Raw genomic sequence first — 22,158 nt, forward strand, 5'->3', positions numbered from 1 at the left:
AGTCTAGATCTAAGATGGATTAACCTAACCTAATTCTAGAGAGAAGAGGGAGCTTCTCTCTCTAGAAACTAACCTACATGATGCTATACTACAAACAATTGCTCCCCCTTTGCTTGGACTTCAATTCTGCGCGAAATACATTCAGAAACAAATTGGATTTGGGCCTGGGCAGCTCAGAAATCGCCCCCAGCGTTTTGCCTTTAAGTGGGCCACGTAAGAGTATCGGCGCGTGCGCGTGCGCGTGCGCGTCGATTGGCAAATTCTTCATCCGCGCGGACACCTTATGTACGCGTGCGCGTCTCTATGCGAAACCACTTCTGCGCGTGCGCGCCCATTGATGCATTCTCAATCTTTGTTTCTTCATGCATTCTCCTCTTTGTATGCTTTTCTCCTCATTTCTTCCATCCAATACTTGCCTTATGAACCTGAAATCACTCAACAAACACATCAAGGCATCGAATGGAATTTAAGTGAGTTAAAATCACCAATTCAAGGGCCTAAAAAGCATGTTTTTACATTTAAGCACAATTCAAGGGAGAATTACAAAACCATGCTATTTCATTTAATAAATGTGGAAAAATGTGATAAAATCCCCCAAAATAAGCACAAGATAAACCATGAAATCGGGGTTTATCACTCATGAGCGTGTCCGCAACTGATTCACGTATTCAGACTTTGCAACTAAGAGAGTTGAAGAAAGCTTTTGATGTGCAGGAAACATTATGGTCAACCAGTTCGACAGGCACAACGAGATGTTTGAGGTTCGCGAAATGCAGGATGGTTCCATTTACACTGTTAACTTTGCACAACGACACTACGACTGTGATCATTTCCAGGTCGAGCGACTCCCATGTCGCCACATTCTTGCATACCGAACTGTCGTCTTACTCGGTCTATCGGGTGCCACTCTACACACTCAAATGACACTAATGACGACTGTGTAGAGCACATAAACAAATTGATAGTGAGTTCATCTGGAACCCCACTCTCACATACGGCCACTATATAAACTGCACATTAAAAACCATGAGGCACGATAAGTAATATTATTATTCTAAATAAGCACCCTAAGATAAATGGTTAAAACTTACATCGTCGACTCCCATGTCATCGAGTCCTCGCCTAAAATGCAAAATAGGCTTCCGTATGTATCTTGTATGCCGGCGCCAATGACTCCACCTAAACAGAATAATAATAATAATAATAATAATAATATCGACTCCCATGTCATCAAGTCCTCGCCTAAAATGCGAAATAGGCTTCCGTATGTATCTTGTATGCCGGCGTCAATGACTCCACCTAAACATAATAATAATAATAATAATAATAATAATAATAATAATAATAATAATAATAATAATAATAATAATAATAATAATATTATTATTATTATTATTATTATTATTATTATTATTATTATTATTATTATTATTATTATTATTATTATTATTAACAGTTAAAAGGAATACCGTCGTTGATGAGCGGATAATTTATACGCTTTTTGACATTGTTTTTAGTATGTTTTTAGTAGGATCTAGTTACTTTTAGGGATGTTTTTAATAGATTTTGTGTTAAATTCACATTTCTGGACTTTACTATGAGTTTGTGTATTTTTCTGTGATTTCAGGTATTTTCTGGCTGAAATTGAGGGACTTGAGTAGAAATCAGATTCAGAGGTTGAAAAAGGACTGCTGATGCTGTTGGATTCTGACCTCCCTGCACTCAAAGTGAATTTTCTGGAGCTACAGAACTCGAAATGGCGCGCTTCCAATTGCGTTGGAAAGTAGACATCCAGGGCTTTCCAGCAATATATAATAGTCCATACTTTGGCCAAGAATTGACGACGTAAACTGGCGTTCAACGCCAGCCTTCTGCCCAAATCTGGCGTCCAACGCCAGAAAAGGATCCAAAACCAGAGTTGAACGCCCAAACTGGCACAGAAACTGGCGTTCAACTCCACAAATGGCCTCTGCACGTGCAACACTCAGGCTCAGCCCAAACACACACCAAGTGGGCCCCGGAAGTGGATTTATTCATCAATTACTTACTCATGTAAACCCTAGTGACTAGTTTATTATAAATAGGACCTCTTACTATTGTATTAGGCATCTTTGAACGCATTGTTCTTAGACCATAGGGGCTGGCCACACGGCCATGCCTGGACCTTCACTTATGTATTTTCATACGGTAGAGTTTCTACACTCCATAGATTAAGGTGTGGAGCTCTGCTGTTCCTCAAAGATTAATGCAAAGTACTACTGTTTTCTATTCAATTCTTCTTATTTCGCTTCTAAGATATCCATTCGCACCCAAGAACGTAATGAAGGTGATGATTATGTGTGACGCTCATCATCCTTCTCCCTTATGAACGCGTGTCTGACAAACACTTCTGTTCTACATGAATTAAGCTAGAATGAGTATCTCTCAGATCTCCTAACCAGAATCTTCGTGGCGTAAGCTAGAATGATGGCGGCATTCAAGAGAATCCGGAAGGTCTAAACCTTGTCTGTGGTATTCTGAGTAGGATTCAATGATTGAATGACTGTGACGAGCTTCAAACTCGCGAGTGCTGGGCGTTAGTGACAGACGCAAAAGGAGGGTGAATCCTATTCCAGCATGATCGGGAACCGACAGATGAATAGCCGTGCCGTGACAGGGTGCGTGAGCATAAGATTCACTGAGAGGAGGGGATGTAGCCACTGACAACGGTGATGCCCTTGCATACAGCCAGCCATGGAAAGGAGTAAGACTGATTGGATGAAGATAGCAGGAAAGCAGAGGTTCAAAGGAACGAAAAGCATCTCCATTCGCTTATCTGAAATCCCTGCCAATGAATCTACATAAGTATCTCTATCCCTTTTATTGTTTATTTTAATCTAATAAAATATCATGTTTAAATCCGCCTGACTGAGATTTGCAAGGTGACCATAGCTTGCTTCAAGCCAACAATCTCCGTGGGATCGACCCTTACTCACGTAAGGTTTATTACTTGGACGACCCAGTACACTTGCTGGTTAGTTGAACGGAGTTGTGTCCACACATACATAGAGCCACAATGAGGATTCAATACAATTATATATTGTTACTCTCACACAAGTACAAAGAACATGGAACACAATTTCGTGCACCAAGTTTTTGGCGCCGTTGCCGGGGATTGTTTGAGTTTGGACAACTGACGGTTCATCTTGTTGCTCAGATTAGGTAATTTTCTTTTTATTTTATTTTCAAAAATTTCTCATCTGTTTTCGAAAAAAAAAATATTTGTTTTCAAAAATAAATTATTCTATGACTTCAAAATTTTTAAGAATGAATTCTAGTGTCTCATGAAGCATGTTGAAGCCTATCTAGCTGTAAAGCCATACCCAAACTGCTTTGGGATTGGCTTTCAACTAATTACCTCAGTGGAGTCATGTCCAATTCTTTTGGATAGGGCATGTTAGGCTTGTCATGTCTGAATTACACTCATATTTTGATTAAAGCTTGGCTGGCTATTAAGCCATGACTGACCCTTTGATTGGAGCTTTAAGACTAACATGGCAAGATTCCTGGAATTCATATTAAAATTTTTGGAATCCTTATTTTTATTTTTTTTTACAATAATTTTCGAAAAAATTAAAAGAAAATACAAAAAAATTAGAAAATCATAAAAATCAAAAATATTTTTTGTGTTTCTTGTTTGAGTCTTGAGTCATATCATAAGTTTGGTGTCACTTGCATATGCATCTTGCATTTTTCGAAAATATCATGCATTCATAGCGTTCTTCATGATCTTCAAGTTGTTCTTGGTAAGTCTTCTTGTTTGATCTTGATGATTTTTTTGTTTTGTGTCTCTTCATGTTTATCATATGCATTCTTGAATTCTTAGTGTCTAAGCAGTAAAGAATTCTAAGTTTGGTGTCTTGCATGTTTTCTTTGCATTAAAAATTTTTCAAAAAATATGTTCTTGATATTCATCATGATCTTCATAGTGTTCTTGGTGTTCATCTTGACATTCATGGCATTCTTGCATGCATTCATTGTTTTTATCTAAAAATTTCATGCATTGCATATTTTTCATGTTTTTCATAAAAATTTCAAAAATCAAAAAAATATCTTTTCCTTTTTCTCTCATCAAATTCGAAAATTTGGATTGACTTTTTCAAAAATTTTTAAAATCAAGTTGTTGCCAATGAGTCAAATCAAATTTTCAATTTGAAAATCTTATCTTTTTCAAAATCTTTTTCAAAAATCAAATCTTTTTCAAAATTATTAGTTATTTTCGAAAATCCCAAAAAAATATTTTTCAAAAAATCTTTTTCTTATTTTTATCACAAATTTTCGAAAATAACATAATCAATTAATGTTTTGATTCAAAAATTTGAAGTTTGTTACTTGCTTGTTAAGAAAGATTCAAACTTTAAGTTCTAGAATCATATCTTGTGATTTCTTGTGAATCAAGTCATTAATTGAGATTTTAAAAATCAAATCTTTTTCAAAACTAATTTCTATCATATCTTTTCAAAAATATCTTCTTATCTTATCTTTTTCAAAAATATCTTTTCAAAATATCTTTCCTAACCTCCTAACTACTTATCTTTTCAAAATTGGTTTTCAAAATTTGTTTCAACTAACTAACAAACTTTTTGTTTGTTTCTTAACTTTTTCAAAACCACCTAACTAACTCTCTCTCTCTCATTTTCGAAAATATCTCTCCCCTTTTTCAAAATTTCTTTTTAATTTATTAATTATTTTAATTTTTAAAACTTAATTTTCGAAAATTACTAACAATTTTTCAAAAAACCATTTTCAAAAATCACTAACTCCTTTTCAAAAATAATTTTCGAAAATTCCCTCCTTCTCTCTCATTCTATTCTATTTATTCATTCATATCCTAACATCTCATCTCACATCTCTTCCATTCGTACAGTTGCATTTCTTCCTTTACATCACATTCTTTGTCTCCCCCTTCTCTTCCACTCACAAAGGGATCCCTATACTGTGGTATAGAGGATCTCTATTATTATTATCATTTTTCTGGCCATTCTTCCTTGTCATATGAGCAGGAGCAAGGATAAGAACATTATTGTGGAAGCAGATCCAGAACCTGAAAGGACTCTGAAGAGAAAATTAAGAGAAGCTAAAATACAACAATCCAGAGATAACCTTTCAGAAATTTTCGAACAGGCAGAGGAGATGGCAGCCGAAAATAATAATAATGCAAGGAGGATGCTTGGTGACTTTACTGCACCTAATTCCAAATTACATGGAAGAAGCATCTCCATTCCTGCCATTGGAGCAAACAACTTTGAGCTGAAACCTCAATTAGTTTCTCTAATGCAGCAGAACTGCAAGTTTCATGGACTTCCATCTGAAGATCCTTTTCAGTTCTTAACTGAATTCTTGCAGATATGTGATACTATTAAGACTAATGGAATAGATCCTGAAGTCTACAGGCTCATGCTTTTCCCTTTTGCTGTAAGAGACAGAGCTAGATTATGGTTGGATTCTCAACCTAAAGACAGCCTGAACTCTTGGGATAAGCTGGTCACGGCTTTCTTAGCCAAGTACTTTCCTCCTCAAAAGCTGAGCAAGTTTAGAGCTGATGTTCAAACCTTCAGACAGAAAGAAGGTGAATCTCTCTATGAAGCTTGGGAAAGATACAAACAGTTGACCAAAAAGTGTCCTTCTGACATGCTTTCAGAATGGACCATCCTGGATATATTCTATGATGGTTTATCTGAGCTATCAAAGATGTCACTGGACACTTCTGCAGGTGGATCCATTCACCTAAAGAAAACGCCTGCAGAAGCTCAAGAACTCATTGACATGGTTACTAATAACCAGTTCATGTACACTTCTGAAAGGAATCCTGTAATCAATGGGACGCCTATGAAGAAGGGAGTTCTTGAAGTTGATACTCTGAATGCCATATTGGCTCAGAATAAAATATTGACTCAGCAAGTCAATATGATCTCTCAGAGTTTGCATGGAATGCAAGCTGCATCCAACAGTACTCAAGAGGCATCTTCTGAAGAAGAAGCCTATGATCTTGAGAACCCTGCAATAGCAGAGGTAAATTACTTAGGTGAACCTTATGGAAACACCTATAACTCAACATGGAGAAATCATCCAAATTTCTCATGGAAGGATCAAAAGCCTCAACAAGGCTTTAATAATGGTGGAAGAAACAGGTTTAGCAATAGCAAACCTTTTCCATCATCAACTCAGCAACAGACAGAGAACTCTGAACAAAATGCTTCTAATTTAGCAAATCTAGTCTCTGATCTATCTAAGGCCACTGTAAGTTTCATGAATGAAACAAGGTCTTCCATTAGAAATCTGGAAGCACAAGTGGGCCAGCTGAGTAAAAGGATCACTGAAATCCCTCCTAGTACTCTCCCAAGCAATACAGAAGAGAATCCAAAAGGAGAGTGCAAGGCCATTGACATAAGCGCCATGGCCGAACCTGTGAGGAGAGGAGAGGACGTGAATCCCAAGGAGGAAGACCCCCTGGGACGTCCAGTGGTCAATAAGGAGCTTCCCTCTGAGGAACCAAAGGAATCTGAGACTCATCTAGAGACCATAGAGATTCCATTGAACCTCCTTATGCCCTTCATGAGCTCTGATGAGTATTCCTCTTCTGAAGAGAATGAGGATGTTACTGAAGAGCAAACTGCCAAGTTTCTTGGTGCAATCATGAAGCTGAATGCCAAATTATTTGGCATTGATGCTTGGGAAGTTGAACCTCCCTTGTTCATCAATGAACTAAGTGATCTGGATCAACTGACACTGCCTCAGAAGAGACAGGATCCTGGAAAGTTCATAATACCCTGTACCATAGGCACCATGATCTTTAAGGCTCTGTGTGACCTTGGTTCAGGAATAAACCTCATGCCCCTCTCTGTAATAGAGAAACTGGGAATCTATGGGGTGCAAGCTGCTAAAATCTCACTAGAGATGGCAGACAGCTCAAGAAGACAGGCTTATGGACAAGTAGAAGATGTATTAGTAAAGGTTGAGGGCCTTTACATACCTACTGATTTCATAGTCCTGGATACTGGAAAGGAAGAGGATGAATCCATCATCCTAGGAAGACCTTTCCTGGCCACAGCAAGAGCTGTAATTGATGTTGACAGAGGTGAAATAGTCCTTCAATGGAATGAGAACTCCCTTGTATTCAAAACTCAAGGATCTCCCTCTGCAACCATGGAGAGGAAGCTTGAAAAGCTTTTCTCAAAGCAGAGTCAACCAGAGCTCCCACAGTCAAACTCTAAGTTTGGTGTTGGGAGGCCACAACCAAACTCTAAGTTTGGTGTTGAACTCCCATATCCAAACTTTAAGTTTGGTGTTGGAGAGTCTCAACAAAGCTCTGCACATCTGTGAGGCTCCATGAGAGCCCACTGTCAAGCTATTGACATTAAAGAAGCGCTTGTTGGGAGGCAACCCAATGTTTATCTAATTCTTATTTTTATTGTTTTTCATGTTTTCTTAGGTTCATGATCATGTGGAGTCACAAAATAAACAAAAAAAAAATCAAAAACGGAAAAAAAAAACAGCAGAAGAAAAATCACACCCTGGAGGAGCATCTGTCTGGCGTTCAAATGCCAGAACAGAGCATAGTTCTGGCGCTGAACGCCCAGAATAGGAGCATCCTGGCGCTGAACGCCCAGAACAAGCATGGTTCTGGCGTTCAACGCCAGAAATGGCAGCAAAGGGGCGTTGAACGCCCAAGATGGGCACCAACCTGGCGCTGAACGCCCAGAGTTGTGTGCAAGGGCATTTTGCATGCCTAAATTGGTGCAGGGATGTAAATGCCTTGACACCTCAGGATCTGTGGACCCCGCCGGATCCCCACTTTACCTCATAATCCTAGTTTTTATTTCCACATCTTCTTCTTCATTTGCTCGAGGGCGAGCAACATTCTAAGTTTGGTGTGGTAAAACAATTATGTAAAGGATCTATAGCTCAGTGGTAGAACATTTGACTGCAAATCAAGAAATCCCTGAGATACCTCAGGGGATACATTTTCTTCCACACAATTATTGGAAGCAACTAAGGGTGGAACATCAAGAGCACTCCATCATCCTTCATGAAATCAGAGAAGATCTAAAAGCAATAAAGGAGGAGCAGCAAAGACAAGGAAGAGACATAGAAGAGCTCAAGGACATCACTAAGGTGGACTCATTCCTTGTTCTTACTTTCTCTGTTTTTTCGTTTTATATGTTATGTGCTTATCCATGTTTGTGTCTTCATTACATGATCATTAGTAGTTAGTAACTTTGTCTTAAAGTTATAAATGTCCTATGAATCCATCACCTCTCTTAAATGAAAAATGTTTTAATTCAAAAGAACAAGAAGTACATGAGTTTTGAATTTATCCTTGAACTTAGTTTAATTATATTGATGTGGTGACAATGCTTCTTGTTTTCTGAATGAATGCTTGAACAGTGCATATGTCTTTTGAAGTTGTTGTTTAAGAATGTTAAATATGTTGGCTTTTGAAAGAATGATGACTAGGAGACATGTTATTTGATAATCTGAAAGATCATAAAAATGATTCTTGAAGCAAGAAAAAGCAGCAAAGAACAAAGCTTGCAGAAAAAAAATAGAAAGAAAAAGAAAAAGCAAGCAGAAAAAGCCAATAACCCTTAAAACCAAAAGGCAGGGGCAAATAAAAAGGATCCCAAGGCTTTGAGCATCAGTGGATAGGAGGGCCTAAAGGAATAAAATCCTGGTCTAAGCGGCTAAACCAAGCTGTCCCTAACCATGTGCTTGTGGCGTGTAGGTGTCAAGTGAAAACTTGAGACTGAGCGGTTAAAGTCAAGGTCCAAAGCAAAAAAAGAGTGTGCTTAAGAACCCTGGACACCTCTAATTGGGGACTTTAGCAAAGCTGAGTCACAATCTGAAAAGGTTCACCCAATTATGCGTCTGTGGCATTTATGTATCCGGTGGTAATACTGGAAAACAAAATGCTTAGGGCCACGGCCAAGACTCATAAAGAAGCTGTGTTCAAGAATCATCATACTGAACTAGGAGAGTCAATAACACTATTCGAAATCTGAAGTTCCTATAGATGCCAATCATTCTGAACCTCAATGGATAAAGTGAGATGCCAAAACTATTCAAGAGGCAAAAAGCTATAAGTCCCGCTCATATGATTGAAGCTATGTTTCATTGATAGTTTGGAATCTATAGTATATTCTATTCTTTTTATCCTATTTTGATTTTTAGTTGCTTGGGGACAAGCAACAATTTAAGTTTGGTGTTGTGATGAGCGGATAATTTATACGCTTTTTGACATTGTTTTTAGTATGTTTTTAGTAGGATCTAGTTACTTTTAGGGATGTTTTTAATAGATTTTGTGTTAAATTCACATTTCTGGACTTTACTATGAGTTTGTGTGTTTTTCTGTGATTTCAGGTATTTTCTGGCTGAAATTGAGGGACTTGAGTAGAAATCAGATTCAGAGGTTGAAAAAGGACTGCTGATGCTGTTGGATTCTGACCTCCCTGCACTCAAAGTGGATTTTCTGGAGCTACAGAACTCGAAATGGCGCGCTTCCAATTGCGTTGGAAAGTAGACATCCAGGGCTTTCCAGCAATATATAATAGTTTATACTTTGGCCAAGAATTGAGGACGTAAACTGGTGTTCAACGCCAGCCTTCTGCCCAAATCTGGCGTCCAGCGCCAGAAAAGGATCCAAAACCAGAGTTGAACGCCCAAACTGGCACAGAAACTGGCGTTCAACTCCACAAATGGCCTCTGCACGTGCAACACTCAGGCTCAGCCCAAACACACACCAAGTGGGCCCCGGAAGTGGATTTATTCATCAATTACTTACTCATGTAAACCCTAGTGACTAGTTTATTATAAATAGGACCTCTTACTATTGTATTAGGCATCTTTGAACGCATTGTTCTTAGACCATAGGGGCTGGCCACACGGCCATGCCTGGACCTTCACTTATGTATTTTCATACGGTAGAGTTTCTACACTCCATAGATTAAGGTGTGGAGCTCTGCTGTTCCTCAAAGATTAATGCAAAGTACTACTGTTTTCTATTCAATTCTTCTTATTTCGCTTCTAAGATATCCATTCGCACCCAAGAACGTAATGAAGGTGATGATTATGTGTGACGCTCATCATCCTTCTCCCTTATGAACGCGTGTCTGACAAACACTTCTGTTCTACATGAATTAAGCTAGAATGAGTATCTCTCAGATCTCCTAACCAGAATCTTCGTGGCGTAAGCTAGAATGATGGCGGCATTCAAGAGAATCCGGAAGGTCTAAACCTTGTCTGTGGTATTCTGAGTAGGATTCAATGATTGAATGACTGTGACGAGCTTCAAACTCGCGAGTGCTGGGCGTTAGTGACAGACGCAAAAGGAGGGTGAATCCTATTCCAGCATGATCGGGAACCGACAGATGAATAGCCGTGCCGTGACAGGGTGCGTGAGCATAAGATTCACTGAGAGGAGGGGATGTAGCCACTGACAACGGTGATGCCCTTGCATACAGCCAGCCATGGAAAGGAGTAAGACTGATTGGATGAAGATAGCAGGAAAGCAGAGGTTCAAAGGAACGAAAAGCATCTCCATTCGCTTATCTGAAATCCCTGCCAATGAATCTACATAAGTATCTCTATCCCTTTTATTGTTTATTTTAATCTAATAAAATATCATGTTTAAATCCGCCTGACTGAGATTTGCAAGGTGACCATAGCTTGCTTCAAGCCAACAATCTCTGTGGGATCGACCCTTACTCACGTAAGGTTTATTACTTGGACGACCCAGTACACTTGCTGGTTAGTTGAACGGAGTTGTGTCCACACATACATAGAGCCACAATGAGGATTCAATACAATTATATATTGTTACTCTCACACAAGTACAAAGAACATGGAACACAATTTCGTGCACCAGTCGTGCAAGTGGAAGCCCAACATCAATGATAGGAATAGGCATACGCTCCCACTCCCAAACAAAAAGTAGTATAAGTGACCCATCTATCTCTTTACAGTTGAATCGTGATGCATGACACAACGATCTGTATAAATGTGCCAGACTGGCTACACCCAACTGTATCCTGAAATCCGGTGAAAATTCCGAAATAGAGGCAAAAACTTCGAGTTCAGTGAAGTAGTCGACTTATCCGGAAGCACAACCGTTCCAAGCACGCAGAGAATGTGAGCCCGTATGTACCGCTCAACAGACTCCTGCGTGTCACACGGCTCGGTGTCTATGCACCGCCGGACACATGCAAGATTAACCTTACCCAAGACGTGATCTTGCGGACCTGGCTCCCGACTGAAACACGCAATGCAGTTCTCCACCAAAAACTGGTGACTGCTTTCTGATCTACCCGTAACAGGCGCCCAATTAATCGAGAGGCCTAGAATATACGCCATGTCTTCCAGCGTCACTGTCACTTCACCAACAAGAAGATGAAATGTGTGGGTTTTCGGCTTCCATCGTTCTACCAAGGCACTGAGTAGTGCAAAACGGCCTCTCATTTCGCCAACTCGCGAAACATGTTGAAACCCAATAAGTGCTAATGACGTTGCAGCTAAGTTTCTGGCGGATCTAATTTTCTGGGCAACAAATTCATGATAACCTGCAAAAAAAAATTCAACAACAACAACAACAACAACAATGATGATGATGATGATAATACGGTTACTAATCATAATAATACTACTTATAATAATAACAATAATAACAATAACAACATTAATAATAATAATAATAATAATAATAATAATAATAATAATAATAATAATAATAATAATAATAATAATTTTCATGAACCGTGACATTTTTTTAAAATAATATTATCAAAAAAATAATATTAAACAGTAATATTATTATCATAAAAAATAATAATAAATTATTAAAAAAATAATAATAAATTAATAAATAATATTATTAATTATTAAAAAATAACAATAAATTATTTTTATTATCATAACCAGTATTATAATAATAATAATAATAATAATAATAATAATAATAATAATAATAATAATAATAATAATGACAATGTCACTAATAATAATAGTATAATTACAGTAGCAATAATAAACCCAAATAATAATGTTAATAATAACGATAATAATAATATTATCTATTAGAATACAAATAAATAAATTCGAATATATATATATATATATATTAAAAAAATTTATTTATCCATTGAGAATGATCCAAATACTTAATAATGTATTCTTCACGTTTAGTAAAATTACGAACCATTTTTTGTTTTATAACATCTACCTTAAATTTTTTACCCTCTTCTTCCTCCTACAAACTCTCAGCAACTTTACAAGTTAAAATCCCTCATTGTAACCTCTCTCTCAGCAAGCCTTTCACCTCTTCTACCTTTACTTCCTGCGTTTTGCGTTCAATTTAGGTTTTATAGACTCCATCACCGCTCTTCCAACACGTGGCGTTCATGCAGCCAAAAAACATGCCAAACGCAACCTGCGTTTTACTCCTAACTGCTACCAAACGCAACTTGCGTTTTGGAAGTTTCCAAGCGGTCAACCGTTCAGTCAATGTCTGCATGTAGGTAACAGGAATAGGTTTCGAGGTTTCAAGCTGCTTCTCTGCCAAACGCAAGCTGTGTTTTAGAGCCTGCATGCAGCTTTTCCTTTTTTTTGTTGCACTCAAAACGTAACCTGCATTTTGCAGGTTACTAAGTTTTGCAGATCCACATTTGTGGATTACACTCCATACAACAATATAATTAAACAACACCATTTTTACTTCCATTCTTTAATTAATTTCTGTCAAATTACTGTGATTTGAATAGGATTGAGTTATTCGATTTTAGAAAAAATGTAACAATTTAAAAAATAATTAAAATTTAAAATTTGGATGGAAAAAAAATTAAAATTTTTGAATTATAAAATTTAAAATTTGTATAGAATAAAAATCATCCAATTCAAATCACAATAGTTTAAATCGGTTTGGATAAAAAAAATTAAATCAATATTCAATACTATACAATTTACAGTCGTTCGAATAATATATGTTCAATAAAACTATTAAGTATAGAAATTTTGTAGCGCAATAAAAAATTTTTGATATACAACACATAAATTTTTGAAGGATGACTCGCTTAACTAATAAAATATATATGTTCACTAAAATTATTAAGCACAGAAAATTTAGTACAAAATACAGAAATATTTGAAGGATCATATATCCATAATATTAACTTATCCAATTAATAAAATTCATTCACAATAAAAATTTTTGTACTATATATGTATCAACAAAAAGCAACAGAGAAAAAGAAGCATGTGACATGTACATGCGTCAAACGCATTAGTTTTTGCTGGACTTGCGCCAATTTAGTTGGTTTTTACAAAATTACTTGTATGTGTAGCATTGTTGTTTGATTTATTGGATAAAAATTAATTTTTTTTATTTTTTATATTTTTTCATACTAAAATATAAAAGATATATTAAAAAAGAAAAAGTATACATGGAATTAACTTTTAGTTCGTTTGTCAATATTATTAACCGACTTTAAAATTTAAGCTTATAAGTTAAAATTTATAGTTTATTGTTTATAATTTAGACTCTAAATTTCGAATAAATAAAATCATTTTTAAAAAATTAGTTGATATTAACCGAAAAAAATAGATTATCTAGCCTTGTTATTAAAAAATGCACAAATATTATATATATGATTTTTTTTGACAAATCCATTTGCTTATCACTCACCAATAAATCAATAGTTAGAGAATACATACACTACATTCTTTTCAAATAAGATCAAAAGGTATCACCAATTCGAATTATAACTCAAATGGTATAGTCTTCTATTCTCACTTAAATATCTCGGATTCGAGTTTTACTCTTTAACTCTACATAAAAAATAATCAAACAGTATGTTTATAAACTTCTTTTGTTTAGTAATTTAGTTGTTTCCCACTTTAGATAAAAATCATGCAACGCCGCAGGCGCAAGATTAGGAAGTAATTTTATACATATATAATATATGGTACTAAAATAAAATGGTACATCAACAATAATTTTCTAACACTCGATGACTCGAACCAGGTCCGTACGACACGACCATTATACAAATGGAAGAGCCGAAGAGGGTAGTGCATTCAATGATAAATAGAAGGAGATAGACGAGGTTTGAGCAAAAGCTCGAGTGGTGTGGCTTTCATCATTGTGAGTCCAAATGAGGCACTCATATCGACGGGAGCATCAAAGGGTGTAGTTACCTCAAATGCATGCAAGAATGCAGCCAATGCCAAATGAGTCATTTGAATCCCAAACGTTATCCCAGGACACGACCTTCTTCCACCGCCAAAGGGAAGAAGCTCGAAATGCTGACCCTTCACATCCATATCCTTGTGTGTGGTTAGAAACCTTTCTGGCTTGAATTCCAATGGATCTAACCATACGCGAGGATCTCTGTGAAGCTTCCAAATGTTCAAGAGCATTCGTGTACCTGCTTTGATATGATAACCTCCCAAGGTACAATCTTCCGTGAATTCTCGAGGTCCTGAGAGTGGCCCAGCCGGGTACAATCGCATTGATTCTTTTACCACAGCTTGAAGGTATGTTAGCTTGTTAATATCTGATTCCTTCACTAGTCTCTCCTTGCCTACTTGTTCATCTAGTTCGTCCCGAACTTTCTTCAAAGCGTGCTGATGATTTATTAGCAACGAAAGTGTCCATATCATTGTAACTGCTGTTGTATCCGTTGCCCCTGAAATTATCATCTGCCAAATGATGCAAAAGAGGTCACCATTATTTAAAAGTACAATAATTTTTAGAAGATAATAAAAAATCAGCATAAATAATCAAAATTTATTTAGAGAAAGTCTAGAGGATCAACACTTTTATTAAATTTTGGCCAGCATTTAACTATAAAAAAAAATGAATAATCTTATATCATTAGATATAATCTCACACCATTAAACATATTATTGATGGCTACAAATCACATAATCTATTGACCCCTAGCACTTCTCATTTAATATTTATTAATGGTTATTAAAATTAATAAATATTAAATAAATTAAGTTTAAGTTAATTATTTTTATTTTTTTAGTATTACTGTTAAAAATAAATCTATAAAGTTATCGCATTTTATTATATTAGCCAATAATAATTAATTAGTAATATTTAAAAATATGAAATTAGACTGTTTGGACTAAAAATATTGAATTACTAACTAAAAATACTAGTCAATATAAACAAAATTGTTAACCCTTAAATTTTTCTCAAATTAAAGGAGTAGGTTTAAATAAGTTTTGAGGAAGAGTCACCCGATAAAAAAAAAGTTAGAGGAGTACTAGGGAGCAGTAATTTTTGTATTTTGTAATTATCAATTAGCCATTAATAATATTTTTAATGGTATGAGATTATATCCAATGATAAAAGATCATTCACTTTTTTTTTTGGTAGTTAAATACTGACCACAAAACATAACATAAAAATTGTTGGCCTTAGGCTTTCTCAAAAAATTATTCGAGAGAACAATCTTATAAAATTATTTTATTTAACTTAATATTTTATATATATAATATTTATTTTATATTTATATATTTATTACATTTAAAATTATTTATTTATTTTAACAATAATGAAAAAAATATAAAACAAGAAAACAAATGTATTAAAAAAATAAATCAAATATACATCAACAATTATCATCAGATATTATTCATGCCGCGCTAAAATCCAATCAGTGGTTAAAATTATCCTAAACTTTTAAAATATTAAATAAATTACAAAATATTATTTGTACACTAAAATCAGCCATTAAAATTAGCTACTAATGTATTTGTATATATGTATGGTTTAATTTATTTTCAATGTATATTTATATTTCAGTATGTATTTTATACTGGTGGCTAATTTTGATGGCTGATTTTGGTGTACACGTAACGTAACTCAATAAATTAATTTATGATAAAATAATAAACTAAGCTTTATTCTTTAGTTGAATAATTAAATTGTCCAAATATTTAAAAAATAAGAGATTAAATTATTCATTGATTTTGTTAATAACTTTTTTTAAACAAAAATACTAGAGACCATAAATTTATTGATTTTTAGTTTTTACTATAATTTAGCTATTAACTTAATTCTTTTAGTTTATTTTTTTAGTCTAATAATTCAATAACATAGTTTATCCCATACTTTCAAACATTAATATCTAACTAAGGTTAAAAATAATAAATTTTGATAATCCTCTAGTATTACTCATTTTTAAAAGAAAAAATATTAAAAAGAGCCAACATTTTTAGTGTAAAAAAAAAAAGTGGAGAATTGATTAGTATTTGATTTAAATGTAAGATAAAAAATAAAAAATATTAATTATATAATATTTTTCTTTTGAAAAGGCCAAAAATTAATTTATGAATATTTTGGTAAAATTAATTTGTTAATCATCCATTCATAACAAAATCAATGACAAAGCAAGACGTGAATGAGGTGCATACCAAAGAGGTGGCTTTGATGACAGTGTCAAGATCATAACCATCAAGATCAGCGCCATTATGAAGGACAGAAAGCAAGACGTCAATGAAGTCTTGTTCTGTTTCGGCCTCACTCTGATCATCATCACCGCACTCTCTTCTTCTCCGATGATCTTTCAACCACTCACAAATGATCTCGTCCATCTCCTTAGCAGTCTTCTTCATCTCCTTCACTTGGCCACCAAAATCAAGCCATCCAAGAAAAGGAATGGCGTCCCCAATCACGTGCACACCCGTCAGACGAAAGAACTCCCTGAACGCCCTCCTGATCCTCCCTACTTCTCGCCACTCATCTTCGCTTCTCGCCGTGTATCGCTTCCCCGCAACCATCCTGAGAACCGTGTTCAGGTTCAAATCCCCCAACCACCTCTTCATCTCCACCACATCACTTTTATCGACGCATTTTCTGTAAATCTCCTTCACCGATGTCTCCACCTCTGAATCCCTAATACCCCGAAGCATCTCGAACCGGTGAGCGGAGAGTAACTCTGAAGCGACTATCTTGCGAATCTCGCGCCAAAACTTACCGTAAGGAGCGAACGCGAAATTGACATAATCGTATGTAAGAATCTTTGCGGCGGTGAACTTGGGACGAGAGGAGACGATGGCATCCAGGGTTGTGAAACACTCCTTGGCTAACTCCCAAGAGCTCACAACCACGGCAGTGTGAACACCGATTCTGATGCTGAATATGGGTCCGTACAAGTCTGCTAAGTCTCCAAATTTTTCGTATGGTAGCTGGCCTGAACCGCCTAGGAGGTGAAGATGACCTATCAACGGCCACCGACCTGCGGCCATGGGTGGCTTCTTTCGGTGACCATCAAGTGGTGGTAGTGCTGCCCTCTTGGCCAAGTACAAGCAGTACGAAATGATTAGTGTGCCAGCCACTCCGGCTATTATGGTGTCAAGATACAGGAGCATGTTGAGAACTATTGTTTACGTTTACCGGGCCAATTAAAAATATGATACTGAAATGTTAAACTAAAAATAGCACATGCTAAAAAGAGGGACCCTTTTCGAATGTGGTTTGTTGTTGGACCCTTTATAGAAAGGATTATAGCACAAGTCATGCACATGAAAAAAAGACAAACTTCATCAATCTAATTATCTAAAACTTTATCGGTAAGACGGTAACGCAGCTAGGCATGCCTACCTTTGCACAGAGACATGATACATAAGGAGTCCGTCCATCGTGGACAATTTTTGTTCTTACACGTTGCAGAAGGTTCCCTTGATATATTATGCAGAAGCTGTTCACATATACCATTGTATTTTTATGGAACACTAATATTTCAATATTTATGATCACTCAGATTTAAATTAAATAATTCTTTAGGAGATATATAGGGGCCATGACATGTGGAAGTTCATAGCATTACAAGAAAAATATTCATTCAGCCACATTTTTTTAAGCTACATTTGAAAAGTGTAGCCTATTCATATTCTATGAATAGGTTATGCTTTTCTCCGTGCAGTGTTGTCTTTTTATAAGAGAAAATGATATACAATTGTGGCGTCATTTAAAAAGTGTAGCCTCAGGTATTATAGAAATCACTCATAAAGCGTAGCCATAGGTTGATATCTATAGGTTCACTTTTTGTATCAAAGAGGATGCTTTTAGAGGGTAACCTATTTGTTAAGTTTTGGGTGCGTTTTAAAAGTGATGTTTAATGTATCTAGAGCAAAAAACTTGACGCTTGGTGAATTTTTTTCCTCTTAATTTTTTTCCTGTAAGCACGCACATTCAGCTCACACACTTAGTGAAATTTTGACCTATTCCCCCCAAAGCACCCTTTCATATCAGAGAAGGAAACCTCCAAAGCACCCATTCCCTCCAAAGCTCGTCATCTCTCTGCTCCAAAGCACGAAAAAACCCTTTCAGAGAAGATCGAAAACCCATTTAGAGAAGAAAACCCATTCCCTCCAAAGCTCGTCATCTCTCTGCTTCTTCACTATCGTCGCACCCCAGTCACCACTCACCCCCAGTCACCACTTACCGCCACACACCACTCATTTTATTTGAATGTTTTAATTTTTTACAGGGTCTTACATGTAAGTTCTATTTCACATTTTATCATCATCTTAAGGTACTCTCCTTTTGGGTTCATATAAAGTGTTGTTAATTTTTATATTTGTTCTATGAGACCAATACCTTGATACTGTGAAAATAAATGAATAAGGAAAAAGGACGATTTGTCAAAATTGGTTGAAAATACGGTGGTAGATACGAATGAAAGCAAGGGTTCAATTTGTAATATTTAGGAATGGGTTATCCTCTATGTAAGGATAGCTGCTGAATGAGCAATATGCCACTGTGTCAGATTGTTCATATCAAAATTTAAACCCTCTATTTCCCCCTGTATTGTCGTTTCTTTTAAATACTATATATAGTTAATTAGTCCGTTATGGAAGACATGCATAACTTCTGCCAAAGCTTCTAGAAATTTGATCCTTGCTTACTACTACTACTACTGTACTAATTGTCAAGCATTTTTTGGTTTCAATATTCAATAGGCACACCACATACTATTCAAATTTGTATATATGAATATCTATAATTGTTGAAAGGGAAATGTCTTTGGTGAAGAATGAAGATTCACACTAAATTTACAGAAAACATGAAAAAATTTTTTATGACTTTTTCTCTTATTAAAAAAAAACAATCCCCATTCAAAAGCATTCTTCACCATAGCATCATACTCAATAAAGTCCTTCAAATTGAACTTATATATTCTTGTAACCAATGGAGTGTTCCCCCCCCCCCCTAACCCTCTCCTAGAATTTAGTATTCTCTTTTCTTGGTGATGCCAATTTGAATGTTGCATTATAGGTTTTGAAGAGTTATGGACATATTGACGTACATCAAGAACAGCCTTATGGTGATATCAGATTGAATTTGACCCTTTCCTTGAATCGTCAATTTTGATAGTTTTGTTAAGTTGCTTGCAATACTTCAGGGTGCTGATGTAAATAGGTAAGAGTTCTAGCCTCTCTACAAGGTATGCTTGATTTAGATTTGCTTGATTTATATGTACAAAATCCTATAAATATAGGTACAAAATTAGATAAACATTAAAAAAGAAAGAAACTAAACCAGAACAGCTTAAATCCACACAAATACAATTGATAAACTGAAATTGAAAACAAACTGAAAATCACGTACCTGACTAGTAGATATGTATCAATGTGTTTCTCAAGATGAAATGTACTCTTCTTGTTTTCTCCTTTATCTTCACCATTTAGGACAAGGTTCTGTGAAAAATCATAATTCAAGATGAATAATATGAACTTAGCTATTCTTCAATTGGGACAAGGTTTGAAGGCTTATGCTTATATCTTGAGTGCTATCCATTTCTATAAACACAGCCTGCAGATTCCCATAGATTTCTGATTTGCTGTCTTTCTGCTTTATGCTTTCTTCGGCACTTGTAATCATCTTTCTTCTTATCAACTACAATTAAAAATTATAGTATCAAATCTCATATTCATCAATAAGACTTGCTGCTACTGATTCCAAACTTTGGGGCCTTCTTAATTAGTAATGGTTTCAAAATTTTTGGTACCCTTTCAAGCAGAATCTTACATCTTTAATTTATGTTGTTATTACTTGAGTTTTCTTTTTAAATTATTATAGTTAACTTGTTATTATTGTGATTCTATTCTGTTGGTTGATTCTATTAGTTGATTTATGTTCTTGTTATTTTTCTTTTTCCATTTTTTTGTTTTTACTATGATTTTCTATTTAGGTTGTTACTATGATTTCTATACTATGATTTTTCTGTTGCCATCATCTTCGAACTGCTTTTCACTGCTCACGTAGCACCACCAGTGTCTGTTGTCTTTGCCGCCACTCCTCTGTTTCGCAGCCTCTGAGCCGCGAACTCCATCGCCGGTTCCATCTTCACCTGGCCGTTGAACACCCTTAACTTACACCACGAGGACAACGACTCACCTTTTGCCTTCTTTGATTACGCCTGCTGCTCTTCTACCCTGTGGTATCTGGTTCTGCCCTAATTTCCACCTTCTTCTAGGTTGTCTTTTTTTTTTCCAATTATCCATGAGCATCAAAGCATACTCATAGTGCATGTAACTATTAGTACTAACTAGGCTGATTAGATTCCTAAACTACACTATTGAAAAACTTGTATAGTTTTCCTTTTGTTCCATTGGATGCCTATTGATTGGTGTTGGTTAAATTCGAAAACTACATTACTGGAAACTTCTATACTTTTATTTTTAAACTATTAAAATGGTACCTGAAAAATTTTGATGCTGACAAAAATAACCCAAAAGACGATTATGGATTCTATGGCTGTCCTATACACTCAGTGGCATGTTTAGAAGTTACATGAAATTAGATTGTGTTCATGACATAATTTTGTGGCAAAACATCACATGCATAAGGCATATGCATTCCATGCAAAAAAGGGTAACCGTCATTGGTGTAAATCTTCATAATTGAATTGGTAATGCTCCATCTGAAACACATGTATGAGAGACATTTGCATCTGAAGCTTAACAAAGGCTATGTATGATTCTTCATGTATAGGGTGTAGAATCAAGTGAAATAACTGAACTACCTAGTAGACAACATGGAAGAAGGCAAAATTTTATGTTGGAAATACCTGCAAGAAATCTTGATGAAGCAAGAGAGGAATTCTTGAGAATTAACATGCCTTCTACAAGCCCTGCTTTCTCCAGTATCAATGAGTTACAACCAAAAAATAAATCAAATATTAAAGCCCTTATTCCCAAACTTATCTTTAAGTTAGGGAACACTGAAAAGGCTTCAATTCTAGCACTTGAAGGTTCTTCCACAGAGGTGCCGAAAAAGCCTATGATTTCGAGGACATTATCTCTTACAAAGTTGATCACACCTAGAGGGAAGAAGATGTCGTCTTTACCCGTGACACCAATTGGAGGAAACGCAACCAATATGACAACATATGTGGTTAGCAGTGATCCAATTTTCTATTGAATTTTCATAGTTAGCATGCTTTGATCACAATGTTGAAATAAGTTGCTCTCTCAATAACCATGATTTAAACATTTTGTTACAAAATGATTCATACTTTCCTCATTTTACAGAGAAAAGGACAGCAATCATCTCCATCGTTTGCGTTCATTTCTTGCACTTAACAAAGATAGGAACACATCAGTAGGTTTGATGAGTAATCTTTGTATACTATATCTAATTTTTAGTAGTAGATGTAGAATGTAATCTTTAGTAGTAGATGTATATATATAAGGAACTTAGTAATTGAGGGTTTGATGCGTTTCAAGTTTTGCTCACCTTCAAGGTGTTTGATACAATGTCAGTGTCAGAGTCAGCTTGCTTTCTAGTAGCTTTTTTATTTGTTTTATTTTATTGTGTGAATTTGCTTTTGGAATTTCCACTATTGGATCCTTGTTTTTGTTTTTGAATGTTGGCTTATCTGTTTTGTTATGGTAAGAAATATGCATGCTGAGATAGAGATAGGAAGCCTGCGCGTTTTGTTAATAATGTTGCTGGTTTGATTTATGAGCTTATTGATTGTATGCTCCGGGTGATTTTGCACTTGAGTTGTTTGATGAAATGCGCAATAGGCTTATATATGTAAAATCCAAAAAACTTTTATAATTTTTGTATACTAAAATCTTGATATAACAAAAATTTCATTTAATTTT

The 22,158-nt window shown here is 35.5% G+C and overlaps 1 protein-coding gene and 1 non-coding gene across 2 annotated transcripts; both read right to left on the bottom strand.

Annotated features, from left to right (window-relative positions):
• Positions 1 to 5,568: 5,568 nt before the first annotated feature.
• Positions 5,569 to 5,672, bottom strand: LOC112768329 (small nucleolar RNA R71). Its single transcript, XR_003185764.1, has one exon. It is a non-coding gene; the product is annotated as a small nucleolar RNA R71 (small nucleolar RNA).
• Positions 5,673 to 13,958: 8,286 nt separating this feature from the next.
• On the bottom strand, positions 13,959 to 17,520 carry LOC112765640 (cytochrome P450 CYP82D47-like). The gene is made up of 2 exons (XM_025811523.3): positions 16,456 to 17,520; positions 13,959 to 14,727 (listed from the first exon to the last, which is right to left on the bottom strand). The coding sequence occupies exons 1-2, from the start codon at positions 17,410 to 17,412 to the stop codon at positions 14,104 to 14,106; spliced, it is 1,581 nt and encodes a 526-aa protein (XP_025667308.1). The 5' UTR covers positions 17,413 to 17,520; the 3' UTR covers positions 13,959 to 14,103.
• Positions 17,521 to 22,158: the final 4,638 nt, after the last annotated feature.

Source organism: Arachis hypogaea, chromosome 17, assembly GCF_003086295.3.
Source record: "Arachis hypogaea cultivar Tifrunner chromosome 17, arahy.Tifrunner.gnm2.J5K5, whole genome shotgun sequence".
Lineage (NCBI taxonomy): Eukaryota > Viridiplantae > Streptophyta > Magnoliopsida > Fabales > Fabaceae > Arachis > Arachis hypogaea.

Excerpts from the sequence above, each read along its gene's own strand:
- LOC112765640 (XM_025811523.3), bottom strand. The coding sequence starts at position 17,412 with ATGCTCCTGTATCTTGACACCATAATAGCCGGAGTGGCTGGCACACTA. Across the intron at positions 14,728-16,455 it reads TCATCAAAGCCACCTCTTTG|ATGATAATTTCAGGGGCAAC; the intron begins GTATGCACCTCA and ends ATCATTTGGCAG.